This window comes from Bos taurus, chromosome 7 (genome assembly GCF_002263795.3).
Source record: "Bos taurus isolate L1 Dominette 01449 registration number 42190680 breed Hereford chromosome 7, ARS-UCD2.0, whole genome shotgun sequence".
Classification (NCBI taxonomy): Eukaryota; Metazoa; Chordata; class Mammalia; order Artiodactyla; family Bovidae; genus Bos; species Bos taurus.
This window is the reverse complement of record NC_037334.1, coordinates 81,189,604-81,204,096: the sequence shown is the minus strand read 5'-3', so window position 1 is coordinate 81,204,096 and position 14,493 is coordinate 81,189,604. Positions and strand designations below refer to the sequence as shown.

The following is a 14,493-nucleotide window of genomic DNA, read 5'->3' as shown; positions in this document are numbered from 1 at the left end:
CTGGAAGCGGGCAGGACTCTGCCCAACCTTTAGCAAGCACAAATCCTTTGTCTAAGTGACACAGAGTCTAGGGCCAAAGGCTCAGAGAAGACTAAGAAATAGAGAACGGAAGTGTTGTCAGTGCTGACATACGACACGCTCACTGTCTGGGGTCAGAAGTGGCTTTTTCCTATCCGTTTGGAGTGCTCTGCATCCTGAGTGTCAGCTGGCGAGATGCAGGGGCCGTGAGATGGGCGGTTGAGAACCTGAGCTGGGCAGCCAGCAGCCCGGGTGTGAAACCTGGTTCTGCCACTGGCCACCTGCGACACCTCAGGCAAATTATTAATACTTCGTCCCCAGGCTTCAATTTCACCATCTGTGAAACAGAGACTATACCTTCCCTCCCGCAAAAGGCTGGAGTGAGGAGTGAATGACTGACTGTTTGAAAACTGCTTAGAACAGCACCTGACATTAATACAGAATTGTTAAAGAACCTTTTGAACACTCTGGGAGGCTGTCACTCAGAATGCATCCTCAGAGAGTGGACTGCCTTCTGGGGGCGGCAGGGGTGGGGAGATTAGGTTTTCAAGTTGCCCATGAAAGACCGAGTGTCCCACTCTGTAACTAAGACCATCTCAAACTTTAGGCTGGCACAGAGATCATTCCCCTGGAATCCCAGAGCTTCTCCTCCCAGGTCAGTGTCAGGGACACATTTCCCCAGGAAGTGGATGCTGGGAACTCTCATTCAGCTGTGGTGAGGATGTTGGGGAGGGACATTTGTAAGGTCCTGGTCATCTTTAGGAGAATGAGGTCAGGAAGCACCCAAGTGCGGCAGAAAATACTGTGGTCCGGGGAGGGACTCTTTCTCCTGAGAAAGCTCCAAGATCAGGCATCCCTACTCTGAAGGCTGTCTCATGAGTGGAAAGAAAATCCATGACTCAGGAGCAGAGTCTGGGTGGCCTGTATAGAGGGGGAGAGTCTCCCAGGCAGACTGGTAGAAGCAGTATAGACAAGGAGGGGGTGGACCTGAGGACAGGACAGGGCTGGATGCAGGCTGAGAGCCGTCAGTCCAGGCAGCAGGAGCTGCCTGGTCAGCAGCGGGTTCTCTCTTATCCATCTCATTCTTCCACCCACAACAAAAGTCTGCCATGTGCTTGTCCTGGCCACCCTCCATTTCAGATTTGGAGCACAGAAGAAATCTAAACTTAGTGCTTTAAGTTGACACTGGATTTTATGTTTCCTTAAGCAAGGCCAAAACTTTTAAAAATTTAAAGGGGCCTCCTGGGGCTTCCCCAGCAGTTCAGCAGTAAAGAATGCACCTGCAATGCAGGAGACCTGGGTTTGATCCCTGGGTCGGGAAGATCCCCTGGAGAAGGAAATGGCAACCCACTACAGTATTCTTGCCTGGAGAATCTCATGGACAGAGGAGCCTGGTGGGCTTCAGTCCATGGGAATCACAAAAGAGTTGGACATGAATCAGCAACTAAACAACAATAAATAAATAATAACCAAATAAATACAGTGCGTGCATGCTCACTTGTGTCTGACTCTCTGCTGCCCCATGGACTGTAGCCAACCAGGCCCCTCTGCCATGGAACTTTTCAGGCAAGAATATTGGTGTGGGTTGCCATTTCTTTCTCCAGGTATCATCTCAGCCCAGGGATCGAACCCATGTCTCCTGCATCTCCTGTATTGGCAGGCGTATTGGAAGCCCCAGTAAACACAGTATGTGCCCATAAAATCCAGTTTTAAAAGGGCTCTCTGTCACCTGTCAAAATAAGAAAAAGAAGGGTTGAACTGATAAGCTCTCATTTTAGGACGCCCTGATCCCTGAGGTCTTTGAACACACTAAGTACAGGCCGTCACAGCGGCACCTACTTTTCTGCCTCAATTAGTCAACAGGGCATGTTTCCACTGTCCCGCTGGCCTGGGGTCGCAGGTCCAAAGCCCAAACATAAGGGTGCTCATTGTCCTTCCTTAGTGAGAAAAAGCTGTCATCTTCTCTGTGCGATTTATAACCCTAATACCAATGTTCCATAAAGATTTTGCTTTTGCTTCAATAAACCCAGTCTGGGTATTTCCTTCTTCAGCAGGCTCACTGGAGCCCTGGCGGGGACCACCCACCCAGGTTCCTGCTTCAGAGGAACGGGGCCCTGCAGGGCAGTGGAAGGACAGGACATCAGAGCTGGGTCTACTCACTGCTGAACTCTTGAGTGGCCTGTTACACTGTAGCCACTATCACACATGGCCAGAGGCTACTGTTCTGGACACCACGGACACAGAACCTTTCCATCACTATAGAAAACTCCCTGGGCAGTGTTGATTGAATCTCCCTGAGACCTAATGGCCTCACTGGTCAAACAGGGGTAGTGGCATTTTGTCTGAAGGCCTGGATTCAGCCCAGATTCCACCTTCACAGGGCTCTCCCAAGAGCAGCCATACGCAAAGTTCTGAGCATCTATCTAGAATGATTACTCTAACAGGAATTGTTGTTCAGTCCTTTGGTCATGTCCAACTCTTTGCAACCCCATGGACTGCAGCAGACCAGGCTCCTCTGTCCTCCACTGTCGCCCAGAGTTTGTTCAAATGCATGGCCGTTGAGTTGGTGATGCATTCCAACCATCTCATCCTCTGTCATCCCCTTTTCCTCCTGCCCTCAATCTTTCCCACCATCAGGGTCTTTTCCAATGAGTTGGCTCTTTGCATAAGGTGGCCAGAGTATTGGAGCTTCAGCTTCAGCATCAGTCCTTTCAATGAATATTCAGGGTTGATTTCCTTTAGGACTAACTGGTTTGATCTCCTTGCAGTCCAAGGGACTCTCAAGAATCTTCTCCAGCACCACCATTTGAAAGCATCAATTCTTCAGTGCTCAGGCTTCTTTAGGGTCCAACTCTCACATCTGTATGTGCTACTGGAAAAAACCATAGCTTCGACTATATGGCCCTTTGTCGGCAAAGTGATATCTTTGCTTTTTAATATGTGGTCTAGGTTTGTCATAGCTTTCCTTCCAAGAAGCAAGCATCTTCTAATTTCACGGCTGCAGTCACCATGCATAGTGATTTTGGAGCTCAAGAAAATAAAAGCTGTCACTGCTTCTATTTTTTCTCCTTCTATTTGCCACGAAGTGATGGGACCACATGCCACTATCTTAGTTTTTTAATGTTGAGTTACAATGAAACACTACTCAGCCATAAAAATGAAATAATGCCATTTGCAGCAACATGGATGCAACTAGAGATTATCCTACTAAGTGAAGTAAGTCAGAAAAAGAAAGACAAATACCATATGATATCACTTATATATGAATCTAAAATATGACACAAATAAACCTGTCCACAAAATAGAAACAGACTCACAAACATAGAGAATAGATCTGTGGTTGCCAAAGGGAGGGGAGGTGGGAGAGGGATGGATTGGGAGTTTGGGGTTAGCAGATACATTATTATATATAGAATGGAACAACAAAAAAACAACAAGGTTCTACCGTACAGTATAGGGAACTACATTCAATATCCTGTGATAAACTATTAATATTAATATAATGGAAAAGAATATAAAATGGAATGCATATATATATATATACACACACACACACATATATATAACTGAATCACTTTGCTGTATGGCAGAAATTAACACAATATTTTAAATCAAGTATATTCAATAAAAAATTACATAAACATTTTAAACAAAAGAACAAACTGGGGTAAATGAATGTAATTGACAAATAAAGGGCTTTATTCTGAATGTATAAAAAGTATACAAAATCAATAAGAACAATGCTAAAACTAAGAAAAAAAGAAAAACTGAACAATGCCCAGGAAGTGGGACATTGACAGGAAGGGGCCTCTCCGATGTCAGAAATATTCCATTTCTTAATCAGGGTGGGAGATGCACAGGTGTATACATGGGTAAAAAGTCACTGAGTTCTACCCATGTTCAATGTCCTTCATACGAAGTATGTAATATCTCAACAAAATGTAAAAAAAACATTTAAACCAAGGTATTCTTCATCAGCAGCTAAATATGCTTTGTCCATCATACAATGAATGTAAGAGGACAGAAGTGAGTTAGAAACATAGGAAGTGAGTTATCTTGATAAATTCTGTGAAACTTGCTCTGCCAAGGTGACCTACACTTCCTGTACTGTGAACAATAATGAAATAATTGGGCAGCAGTACTGTTTCTCAGCGACCTCATTAAATTGCTCTACAGGCCATCCTTCCCCACCTTTTAGGATGGGCACCAGAGTTTCCAGAAGCTTTAGTTATAAGAACAATCTCTTCAGTCAAAATGTCTGATCCAATACATGAATTGAAATTCCGTTTCAGTCCAGAATACACCAGTTCCCTCCTGGCCCTGCCTGGCTGGCCTCAAGCCTGGGACCCCACATGGAAGGCCCCTTCTCTTTCCCCTACTTCCTCTCTGCTTTCTTGCTATCACTTCTGACCTTCCAGGGGAAGAAGGTTTAGCCTGACATACTGCAGCAGGTGGAGCCTGGTCCTGGTTCCCTCCGGACATGGCGGATGGGACAGTGCCAAGCTCCTCCTTTTGTGGCATTTGTGGGGTTTCCGGAGACCTCTCTGACAGAGACTTAAGGCCCACTACCCGACTCAGGCTCTCGCTCACGTCTACCCCAGTGTCGGGCACACTCTGGTACTCAGTTCTTATAAGTGAATGAGTGAAGGAGGTGAGAAACAGAAAAGGGAGTAGCAACATTCCCTCCACAAACTCTTTCGGGAAGGAGATTTTAACATAACTAGGTCGTTTTTGTCTGATCTTACACTTTTAAAATATGTAGGCTAATTCCCTTTAGCTTGCAATTAAGAAAATAAATGATTGTTTCATTCTCAGGTACTTATTATTCCATTGGTGCCCACAGTCTGATGAAGTGAGTTGCAACCTGTGGACACAGTTGCAGGCTCTTTTATCAATGCCATTACATGCTTTGTAATAATCCACAAACAAGTGGACAGAGTATTTTTTGCAGAATTAGTTGATCAATAAGACAACTCAGGAAAATCAAAATTGCTGTAGATTGTACATACGAGACCTTCCATAGATACTAGAACACAGATCTGAGTTGTTTATAGCCAGCCTCGAAGTCCCTCCCCAACTTGGCTGTACACAGAGGACACAGGCAGAAACACTAATTTGAAAAGATACATGCACCCCAATGTCCACAGCAGCACTATTAACAATTGCTGAGACACGGAAGCAACCTACACCAACAGATGAATGGATACAGAAGACGTGGTGTATATTATATGGACAATGGAATACTACTCGGCCGTTAAAAAGAATGAAATTTTGCCATTTGCAGCAAGATGGATGGCCTTGGAGGGTATTATGTTAAATGAAATGTCAGACAGAGAAAGACAAACACTGTATGATATCACTTATATGTGGAATCTAAAAAGTGCAACAAACTAGTAATACAACCCTGGATCTATAACACAGTAGAGTAGACTCACAGATACAGAGAACCAACTAGTAGTTACCAATGGGGAGAGGGAAGGAGGGAGGCGCGATATAGGAGTGAGGGGTTAAAAGGCGCAAACTACCATGTATAAAATATGCTACAAGGATATATTGTACAACATGGGGCATATAGCCAATATTTTAAGATAACCATAGAGTACAACCTTTAAAAATTGTGAATCACTCTATTGTACACCTGTAAGTTATAAAATATTGTACATTAACTATACTTCGATTAAAAAAAAAATTAAAGTTCTGCAGTCCAGGAACCTGCAGACACCTTGTAATCAGGAATTGTGTGAATGACACATAAGGCTGCCCAGCATGACACCCCCAAGGAGGGTGTGGACACCCAGTTGAAAACACTTTGTCTACTCAGACTTTCTATACACACAGCCTTGATTTCCATTAGTGGTTGTAGTCTCTGCCTTGGCTGACTTGGGAAACTTTAAAGGCTAGAAAATGACTTTCTGGAGAGAATGAACAACAGCAACATTAAAGTGTAAACTCAACAGCTATCACTGGGCAGTTACCACGTAGTCAGCATTGCAGAGCCAGTGAAAGGTGATATAAAGATGAATGAGGCAAGGCGCCCTGTATGGAGGGAGCTTCCGGGCTGGTTGGAGGGAGAGGAAGTGTACATCTCTCCTGTCCTCAGCTGGAGGGGGCTGCACCTATGTTGTACCTTATGTCCTTCATGCTTCTTAATTCAACATCACCTTCAATTCTCACCACAGTCTCAGGTAAGGGAAAACATGGATAGCTGTTCTCTTTTTTAGAAGAGGAAATTAGCCCCCAGAGAGTCTGAGTAACCAGTTCAGGGACCCAGAGAAGACACAATGGCAGAGCTGGAAGAAGAACACAGCCTGGCCCCCCACCCGCCCCCATCCCCCCACCAACTCTGGGCTGCTGATCCATAGACAAGTGCATATGTGAGAAACTCAGCTCGTCTTGTGGCTTCACTTTCAACATGGAAGGAGAAAAATGAGTGAAAAAGCATGACAAGATGAGGAGAAATTAGGGGAGAGTATATTCACAGGTGAGAAATTCTAAAATCAGGAAAATATGAAACATTTTAGCCTTACCAAATACTAAAGAAAAGCCTAGGAGAGGAAGTGGCACCCTAACACTACATTTGGGGGGATGGGGAGAGCTGAAGGTGACATCCTAGGGAAGTTTCTATTTCTCTGGAGACCCATACCTGTAATTCTGCAGTTCTTTATTTCTCCTGAAATAAGTTCAGGATAGTATCTGCCAACATGAGTTACCTTTGATGAGAACTGAGAAATAAATGCATGATCTCTAATACTTTATAGAAGACTCGATTTTCTAGATTATTTGTAGACAAATTTGCATCTTGCTGTTTCACTGTGGTTGTTTTCTACAAATTGCAATGGTGCCCCCTAGTTAGTCTACCATGTGAGGAAAAATGCAATTGTGAGCATGCTGTGCTGCTTTTTGAAATGCGTTCAACTCATTAATTTTCTTATAAAGCTACTACTTCAAAACAGTCAAGTTGTCACAATAGTGCTGCATTCTTCCTTAAATGGGCTCAACTGGTACTGAATGAATCAGATAAGAAAAACATCCTCTTGTCAAGCCCCTCATTTGTGATGTGAAAACCAGAGACAACAAAGATGACAGGGGATTTCTCTGGCGGGACTCCCCACCTCACTTCAGTGATTAATAATTTGCCTTGCAATGCAGGGGACATGGGTTCAGTCCTTAGTCAGGGGATCTAATGTCCCACATGACATGGAGCAAATAAGCCCGTGGGCCACAACTAGAGAGAGCCTGTTCATCACAATGGAAGATACCACGTGATGAAGATACCACGTGATGTAATGAAGATCATGTGTGCCACAATTAAGACCCAACGCAGCCAAATTAATTAATTAATTAATTAATTTTTAAAAACCCCTCAAATATGGGGGTTAACTGACAGAGTCAGACTAGAGCTCAAGTTTTCTGACCAGCAGTCTCAAGTCCCATTACCTCTGTGAGAGTGCTGCTGCTGCTGCTAAGTCACTTCAGTCGTGTCCGACTCTGTGCAACCCCAGAGACAGCAGCCCACCAGGCTCCCCTGTCCCTGGGATTCTCCAGGCAAGAACACTGGAGTGGGTTGCCATTTCCTTCTCCAATGCATGAAAGTGAAAACTGAAAGTGAAGTCGCTCAGTCGTGTCCGACTCTTCGCGACCCCCTGGACTGCAGCCTAGCAGGCTCCTCCTTCCATGAGATTTTCCAGGCAAGAGTACTGGAGTGGGGTGCCATCGCCTTCTCTGTCTGTGAGAGTAAATACCTTTAAATAAACCTGGAGAGTCAAAGCTATGGTTTTTCCAGTGGTCATGTACGGATGTGAGTTGGACTGTGAAGAAAGCTGAGCGCCGAAGAATTGATGCTTTTGAACTGTGGTGTTGGAGAAGACTCTTGAGAGTCCCTTGGACTGCAAGGAGATCCAACCAGTCCATCCTAAAGGAGATCAGTCCTGGGTGTTCTTTGGAAGGACTGATGCTAAAGCTGAAACTCCAATACTTTGGCCACCTCATGCGAAGAGTTGACTCATTGGAAAAGACCTTGATGCTGGGAGGGATTGGGGGCAGGAGGAGAAGGGGACGACAGAGGATGAGATGGCTGGATGGCATCACTGACTCAATGGACATGAGTTTAAGTGAACTCCGGGAGTTGGTGATGGACCGGGAGGCCTGGTGTGCTGCGATTCACGGGGTCGCAAAGTCGGACATGACTGAGAGACTGAACTGAACTGAACTAAACTGAAACCTGGATAAAGGCTTGAAGCTGTTAATCCTTCTTCAAGGACCATGGTGGTCACCTTGCTTGGGGGTCTATCAAGTCGGGGGCCATGCACCCACCTCCTCGGGTGGTGGCTGGCTGGGGTGGTGGCTGGCTCAGGTGGTACTGCAGTGGTGACAGGAGGTGGTGGGCACACAATGTGGTCTCCAGGACCATGAGCTGAAACCAGGTCTGTCTATTGGAACTGTTTACCAGCCCATTACTAAGAGCCTGCCTTGACCTGCTCTTGATAACAACCCATTAATTGATTCCACTCTCCATTAAGTGGTCATGACTGAATGCTTTACAAAGCTCTGGTCTGTGTAGTGATCGCATAGGAAATAGAATGAATTTGGGGAAAGAAACACTTTAATTTTAATGACATTTTAATTAAAATGTCATTAAAATTGAACTTAATGACATTTTAATTGTAATTCCAGTTGGATAAATAGAGAATTTTGTTTAAAATCCATTACCATATGAAACTCTAAAACAGTGCTTTAAGTTCTTATCATGCTCTTCAAAATTCAGAAAAGAGAATTAAAACGAAAGTACTTACTTTCTCAAAATATTCAAATGGCAACTTCTCTTGTAGCTTTAAGTGTTGTTACCAACTTGTAATTAAACTTAAAGTCTAAGCTTTGGATCCAGGCCATGAGGTGTAATTAAAAGCACTCTGGCTTTAGAAATGGACAGGCCTGGGCTCAAGTCCCACCAAAAGCAAGGCAGTAAAGCGAGGAAGGGAAAATGGACACTGAAGCCAGTAAAAAAATGTCCTAAAGCTCTTTTCCAATAAGCAGAAATGCTATGGAAACGCCTGCACCTCACGCGCTGACTGAGATGGAGAACTCACTTGAATGAGGAAGGTGACAGGCTGTGCACATGATGAAGTTATACCAGGACAATCCAACACCAACCACACATCACAACAATGCACTCACACAAGCAGGCAAAGTAAGAAAAGACAAGTGCACTCACTGCCTTTGGCACATCAGGGTCTAAATTTTATACAGTAATCCTGAGAGGAGAAAAGACTGGATACCTGAGCAGCTTTACTGTCCACACGTGTAGAGATGTACCACTTTGATGTAGAGAGGGTCTGGGATGCTAAAATTGACTGCAAAGTGCTTTCCCATGTATAAGCACATCTGAAGTGACAGGCTGCAAAGTATCTGAACTGTCCAAATAAAAGCTAAAACCTAGGGTGCTTTTTGTTGCACATAGAAGATTTTATTTCCAAGATGACAGCTTCATTTTAGTCCATTTCACCCACACTTGGAAGGGGAAAAGGGTTTCCTAGGAAATTAACCATGCACCATTTCTTATTCTGCCTTTGCTTTTCTAATTAAGGATTCAGGTTTGTGGCTGCCTTTCCAGCCAAGTTCACTCCGAACTGGCAGACTCAACTCTCTGGGACTAGGACTTGAGCTCTGGAGTTCAACAGTTCTTGGTTCAAGTCCAGGTTCTACCACTTAGAAGTGCTGTGACTTTCGGTGCTTCATGTCTGGGATTCAACTGTAAGATATAGACAATATAGACAGCAAGTTCGAGTTGGCCTGTAGAGTAGGTGTCCAGTAAATTTTCGTACCCTCTCCTTTCCATTTACAGAATCTTCCTCCCAGGTGTCTGCTGCATCAGATGAAACTTTGCACCTGCTGCATTTAGTCATCTGTTTGACCACCTATCTATCTAGGCTTCCCTGTTGGCTCAGTGGTAAAGAATCTGCCTGCCAATGCAGGAGACGTGGCTTCAATCCCTGAGTCAGGAAGATCCCTTGGGGAAAGAAAATGGCAGCCCACTCCAGTACTCTTGCCTGGAGAATCTCATGGACAGAGGAGCCTGGTGGGCTGCAGTCCATGGGGTCACAGGAGTCAGGCAAGACTTGGTGACTAAACAACAACATCTATTTATCAATCATCTCCTTCTATCTATCTAGGGTGCTTTTGGATTAGAACTAAAGGCCATTTGGACACAATCTGAATTAAGAGACTCTTGCTTTCATATCAATCCATTTTCCATTCCAGTAGCTAATGGCTTGGTGCTATTCAGCCTGATATTGCCTGTATGCACACATGTATACCTGCATGTATAATGTAGCTGTTAAGTCAGATGATAACACTTTACTATAAATCTCTTAATTATAAGTGATGGATTTAGTACACCAATCTCTTCTATCTATGAACTGTCATTACCAAAAGTAAAACAACCCCAGTCTACTGTAACTTGAATTGAGGTACTTTTCTAGCTACTGTAAGTATTATACGTGAATTTTGAGGGACCCCTGTTTGAGATCATTAGAGGAAGAGGGTGCTGGGGATTGATAAAAGGGATAAAAGGAAAGTGAGGCTAACAGGGAGGTGGGGTTAGAGTTTTTGAGGGAAGACGTGGAGGAGAGGAAGGAGCTGGGACCAGGGAAACCTGGGCTGTGACTGGTGCTGTGACTGCAAGTCTTGGCATGAACATGCAGGGCCAAAGCTCTGATTGGGGAAGAGAACCACACAGCATCTGCTCAGTTTTGTCTATCAAAACTACTCTGCATCTCCAAGCCACTGTCAGACTCAGGAATCAGAAGCCAAGACTCTGAGTCAAAAATCAGAGATGACAGGATGGATGGTCAGGTGGCAGAGAAACATCACTACATGTTTTATCTGCAGTGAAGCAAAAGGGATTCAAAGCAGCTCACTGAGGTTGTGGAAAAGAGAGACCAGACATTTCCAACGAGCTAAGGATGGTTCTCTGAATTTGAGTCATATAGGATCCATTGTTATTTATCTAAGATGTACAAGATGAAGTGCTTACAGCCTTTACTGACGTGCTGTACTTGTTTTTATTTTAATTACTATTTAGGAGCTGTCATGGGCCAGCTAGAGGTAAGGTCCACATCCCACTTGTTCCAGTTAGTGAACTGTCCTGCCACAGGGTTTTCAGGAGCCTGGCCCTCCCAAGACTGTCTCTGATGAACGGTCATTACCAAGGACCGGGCAGTAGGCCTGTGACGGCCTCTGAGAATATAATGAAGTGAGGCATGGGAATTCCTTGCATTTTTCCCCTCTACTCATTAGCTAACTCGCACTTCATATGTTTCCCGTGTGCTGATCTGAGCCATGAAGGGCCCCCTTCTCTCTCCACAACTCCCCTTTCAGGGTGCTAGCCTGCCTCAGGAAGGCCCACTGCTTATTTGAAAAAGCGGGGACACTGTTTGGCACAATTCATGCCCTGAATCAGTGAGGCAAAGGGGGCCCTTGCTTTATTTTGTGAAATGGTGAAATGGATATGAAGTCTATAAACTTGCACTGAATACGCACAAATAGAAAACAAGTAGGTGTCCTGTCAGCATGATGCAATTTAAAAACAGAATACAGTAGACTCTTAAGAAACAGATTCGAACTGTGTGGGTCCACTTGTATGCGGACTGTTCTCAATAGTAAGCGCTACCACACTGCACAGCCTGAGGTTGGTTGAACCCGTGGATGTGGAGGAACCACATACATCACAGGACCACGGGTACGGAGGGCCAGATGTAAGCTACACGCAAGTGTTCCACCGCATAGAGGGCTGGCGCTCCTAACCACCATGTCGCTCAAGAGTTGGGACTTCCCTGGGGGGTCCAGTGGCTAAGACTTCACACTCCAAATGTAGGGGGCCCAGGTTCAATCCCTGATCTGGGAACGGGATCCCACATGCCTCAACTAAGAGTCAACTGTACTAGAAACAAAACATCAAAGGGTGTGAAGGCAAAAGTGTCTTCTGAATCAGGCTGAGGAAACACCCCCGTGTCTGGTACGAGAATGCTGCTTGCTTTCAGGGGCACCTGCTGTTCACCTCCATGAGGTACCACTCCAACTGACCCAACTCCACTTAGAGACAGGGCCCTGTGAACAGCGCTCCCAGGTGGCAGGGGACAGCTGGCAGCCACAGTGGGTGCTGTTCCGCAGAGATGAGAGAAGGGGAGTCCTGCCCCACTTCCTGTGTCCTGCTCTTGGAAGAACTGAACCACTCGATGGTGTTGGTACACATTTGCTTGCTTTGACCTGCAGGCCCACCTTCGAGTTTCTTCCCCTCAACATGCTCTATTTCCAAGGTTTCAAACTCTACTTGAAAGCATCAGGAGGTGCTGTTAATGATTTTTAAAGCTGGTGTTTAAAAAAATCCTTGAAAGTAATTACCGAGGCTACTCAATTACCTGTGCGTGCTTTGAGACCCAGTGACGGAGAACGTTCAGTACTCGATTGGTGGCTGTTCTACGTATAATAAACTCTTTGTCGCATGTTCTCTCGGAGTTGTTAAATCCTTGGGAGGAAAAGAAACACACATGTTGTAGTTAAAGCCAATCCCCGGGGACCTGGAAAAGGTCACTTATTTTGGGACACTGCTTAACGCCACTCACAAATGACACATCTTGGCAGAGGAGTAAGTGGCTTCAGCTGGTCGTGGATTCTGCTTACTTACCTATGATGCCCTCAGAGCTCACCACATAGTTATAGGTACAATTAAATGAATAACGTGCACATATTTATTAATGGCCACTGATTAAAGCTACAGATGGTCTAGTGACATTTCCACTTACGGCTGTCCTGTTGTATCACATAAAGCCAAGAAGGAGTTTTAACAAAGTATTTGAGCCAACATTAGTTTATACTTTTGCTCCAGAGTCATATAACCACAGGTATTTTCAATATTTGCAGATGGATAAGCTCATACCTCGGAGAAGGCAATGGCACCCCACTCCAGTACTCTTGCCTGGAAAATCCCATGGATGGAGGAGCCTGGTAGGCTGCAGTCCATGGGGTCGCAAAGAGTCGGACACGACTGAACGACTTTGCTTTCACTTTTCACTTTCATGCGTTGGAGAAGGAAATGGCACCCCACTCCAGTGTTCTTGCCTGGAGAATCCCAGGGAGGGGGAGCCTGGTGGGCTGCCGTCTCTGGGGTCGCACAGAGTCGGACACGACTGAAGCGACTTAGCAGCAGCAGCAGCAAGCTCATACCTTGGCTCACAGATGATATAAATACTTTGTTGTGCACTCACATATTGAGAAGCAGTATAGCACAGTGGTTAAGAACATGAAGGAGCTTCCCAGGTGGCGCTCGTGGTAAAGAATCCGCCTGCCGACACATGAGACGTAAGAAACTTGGGTTCGATCCCTGAGTCAGGAAAATACCTCGGAGGAGGGCATGGCAACCCACTCCAGTATTCTTGCCTGGAGAATCCCATGGACAGAGGAGCCTGGCGGGCTACAGTCTATAGGGTTGCACAGAGTTGGACATGACTGAAGCAACTTAGCACACAAGGAAGTAAGAACATGAACTCCACAGCCAGACTGGGTTCAAACCCCTGTCCTCCCACGACCTAAGTTACAGCTCCTCTTTGGTGATCAGCTTCCTCATGTCTTGAATGGAATGAGTGTATCAACTGCAGAGACTTTTTGGAGATTAAGTTAGTTAAGCATTTAGAGTGGCACTTGGGAAAACAGTGAGAGCGTAATAAATGTTAGCTATTACTACAACTCAGTTTTGGGTCAGAGTCTTCATCTCTGTGCCAGCCTATGTTTCCACCTTGGCCACCTCTTCACTATCAAGAAACTATTTTAATATTTTCTATTGATTCTCTATTTTAAAATATTTTGCTTTCCAATCATAACTAAGTGACTTGTTTCCTTTAAAAATGAATTCAAGGGGACTTCTCTGGTGGTCCAGTGGTTAAGAACCTGCATTTCCACTGCAGCGGGCCTGAGTTTGATTCCTGGTCAGGGAACCTTGATCCAACATGCCGTATGGTATGGTCAAAAAAAATAAAATAAATAACTGCCATAATTTTTTAAAAAATGAATTCAAATCTCATGTAACTTCACTGGGAAAGTTCTTAAAAGTTGTCCACATTCACTGATTTCATTTCATCTCCTACTCACTCTACATCCTACTCCTAGCTTCTTATCCCTTCTTACCACCAAAATAGCCCCCACTAAACTCACCAATAACCTCCACATTTCTACAACCTATTCAATGGACATGAACTTAGGCAAGCTCCAAGAGATGGTGAGGGACAGGGAGGCCTGGCATGCTACAGTCCATGGAGTCAAAAAGAGTCAGAAACGACTTGGCAATTGAACAAACAACAACTTATCATCTCTCCATAGGAAATCTCATTTAATAATCACCTATAAAAAATTACTCTCATAATTACATCCTTAGTTTTCTTCTCTGGACTCTGGATCCATGAATCCAACTGCCTCTTAGATCAT

General features: G+C 44.8%; 1 protein-coding gene across 2 annotated transcripts in view; it reads right to left on the bottom strand.

Moving 5' to 3' along the window:
• RASGRF2 (Ras protein specific guanine nucleotide releasing factor 2) overlaps positions 1-14,493 on the bottom strand; it is a 265,280-nt gene that overhangs the window by 41,955 nt on the left and 208,832 nt on the right. For both annotated transcript variants that reach the window (XM_002689373.7, XM_024995302.2), the window contains exon 18: positions 12,435-12,541. In XM_002689373.7, coding sequence (XP_002689419.4) covers positions 12,435-12,541 — 107 coding nt within the window. The remainder of the gene's footprint in view (positions 1-12,434; positions 12,542-14,493) is intronic.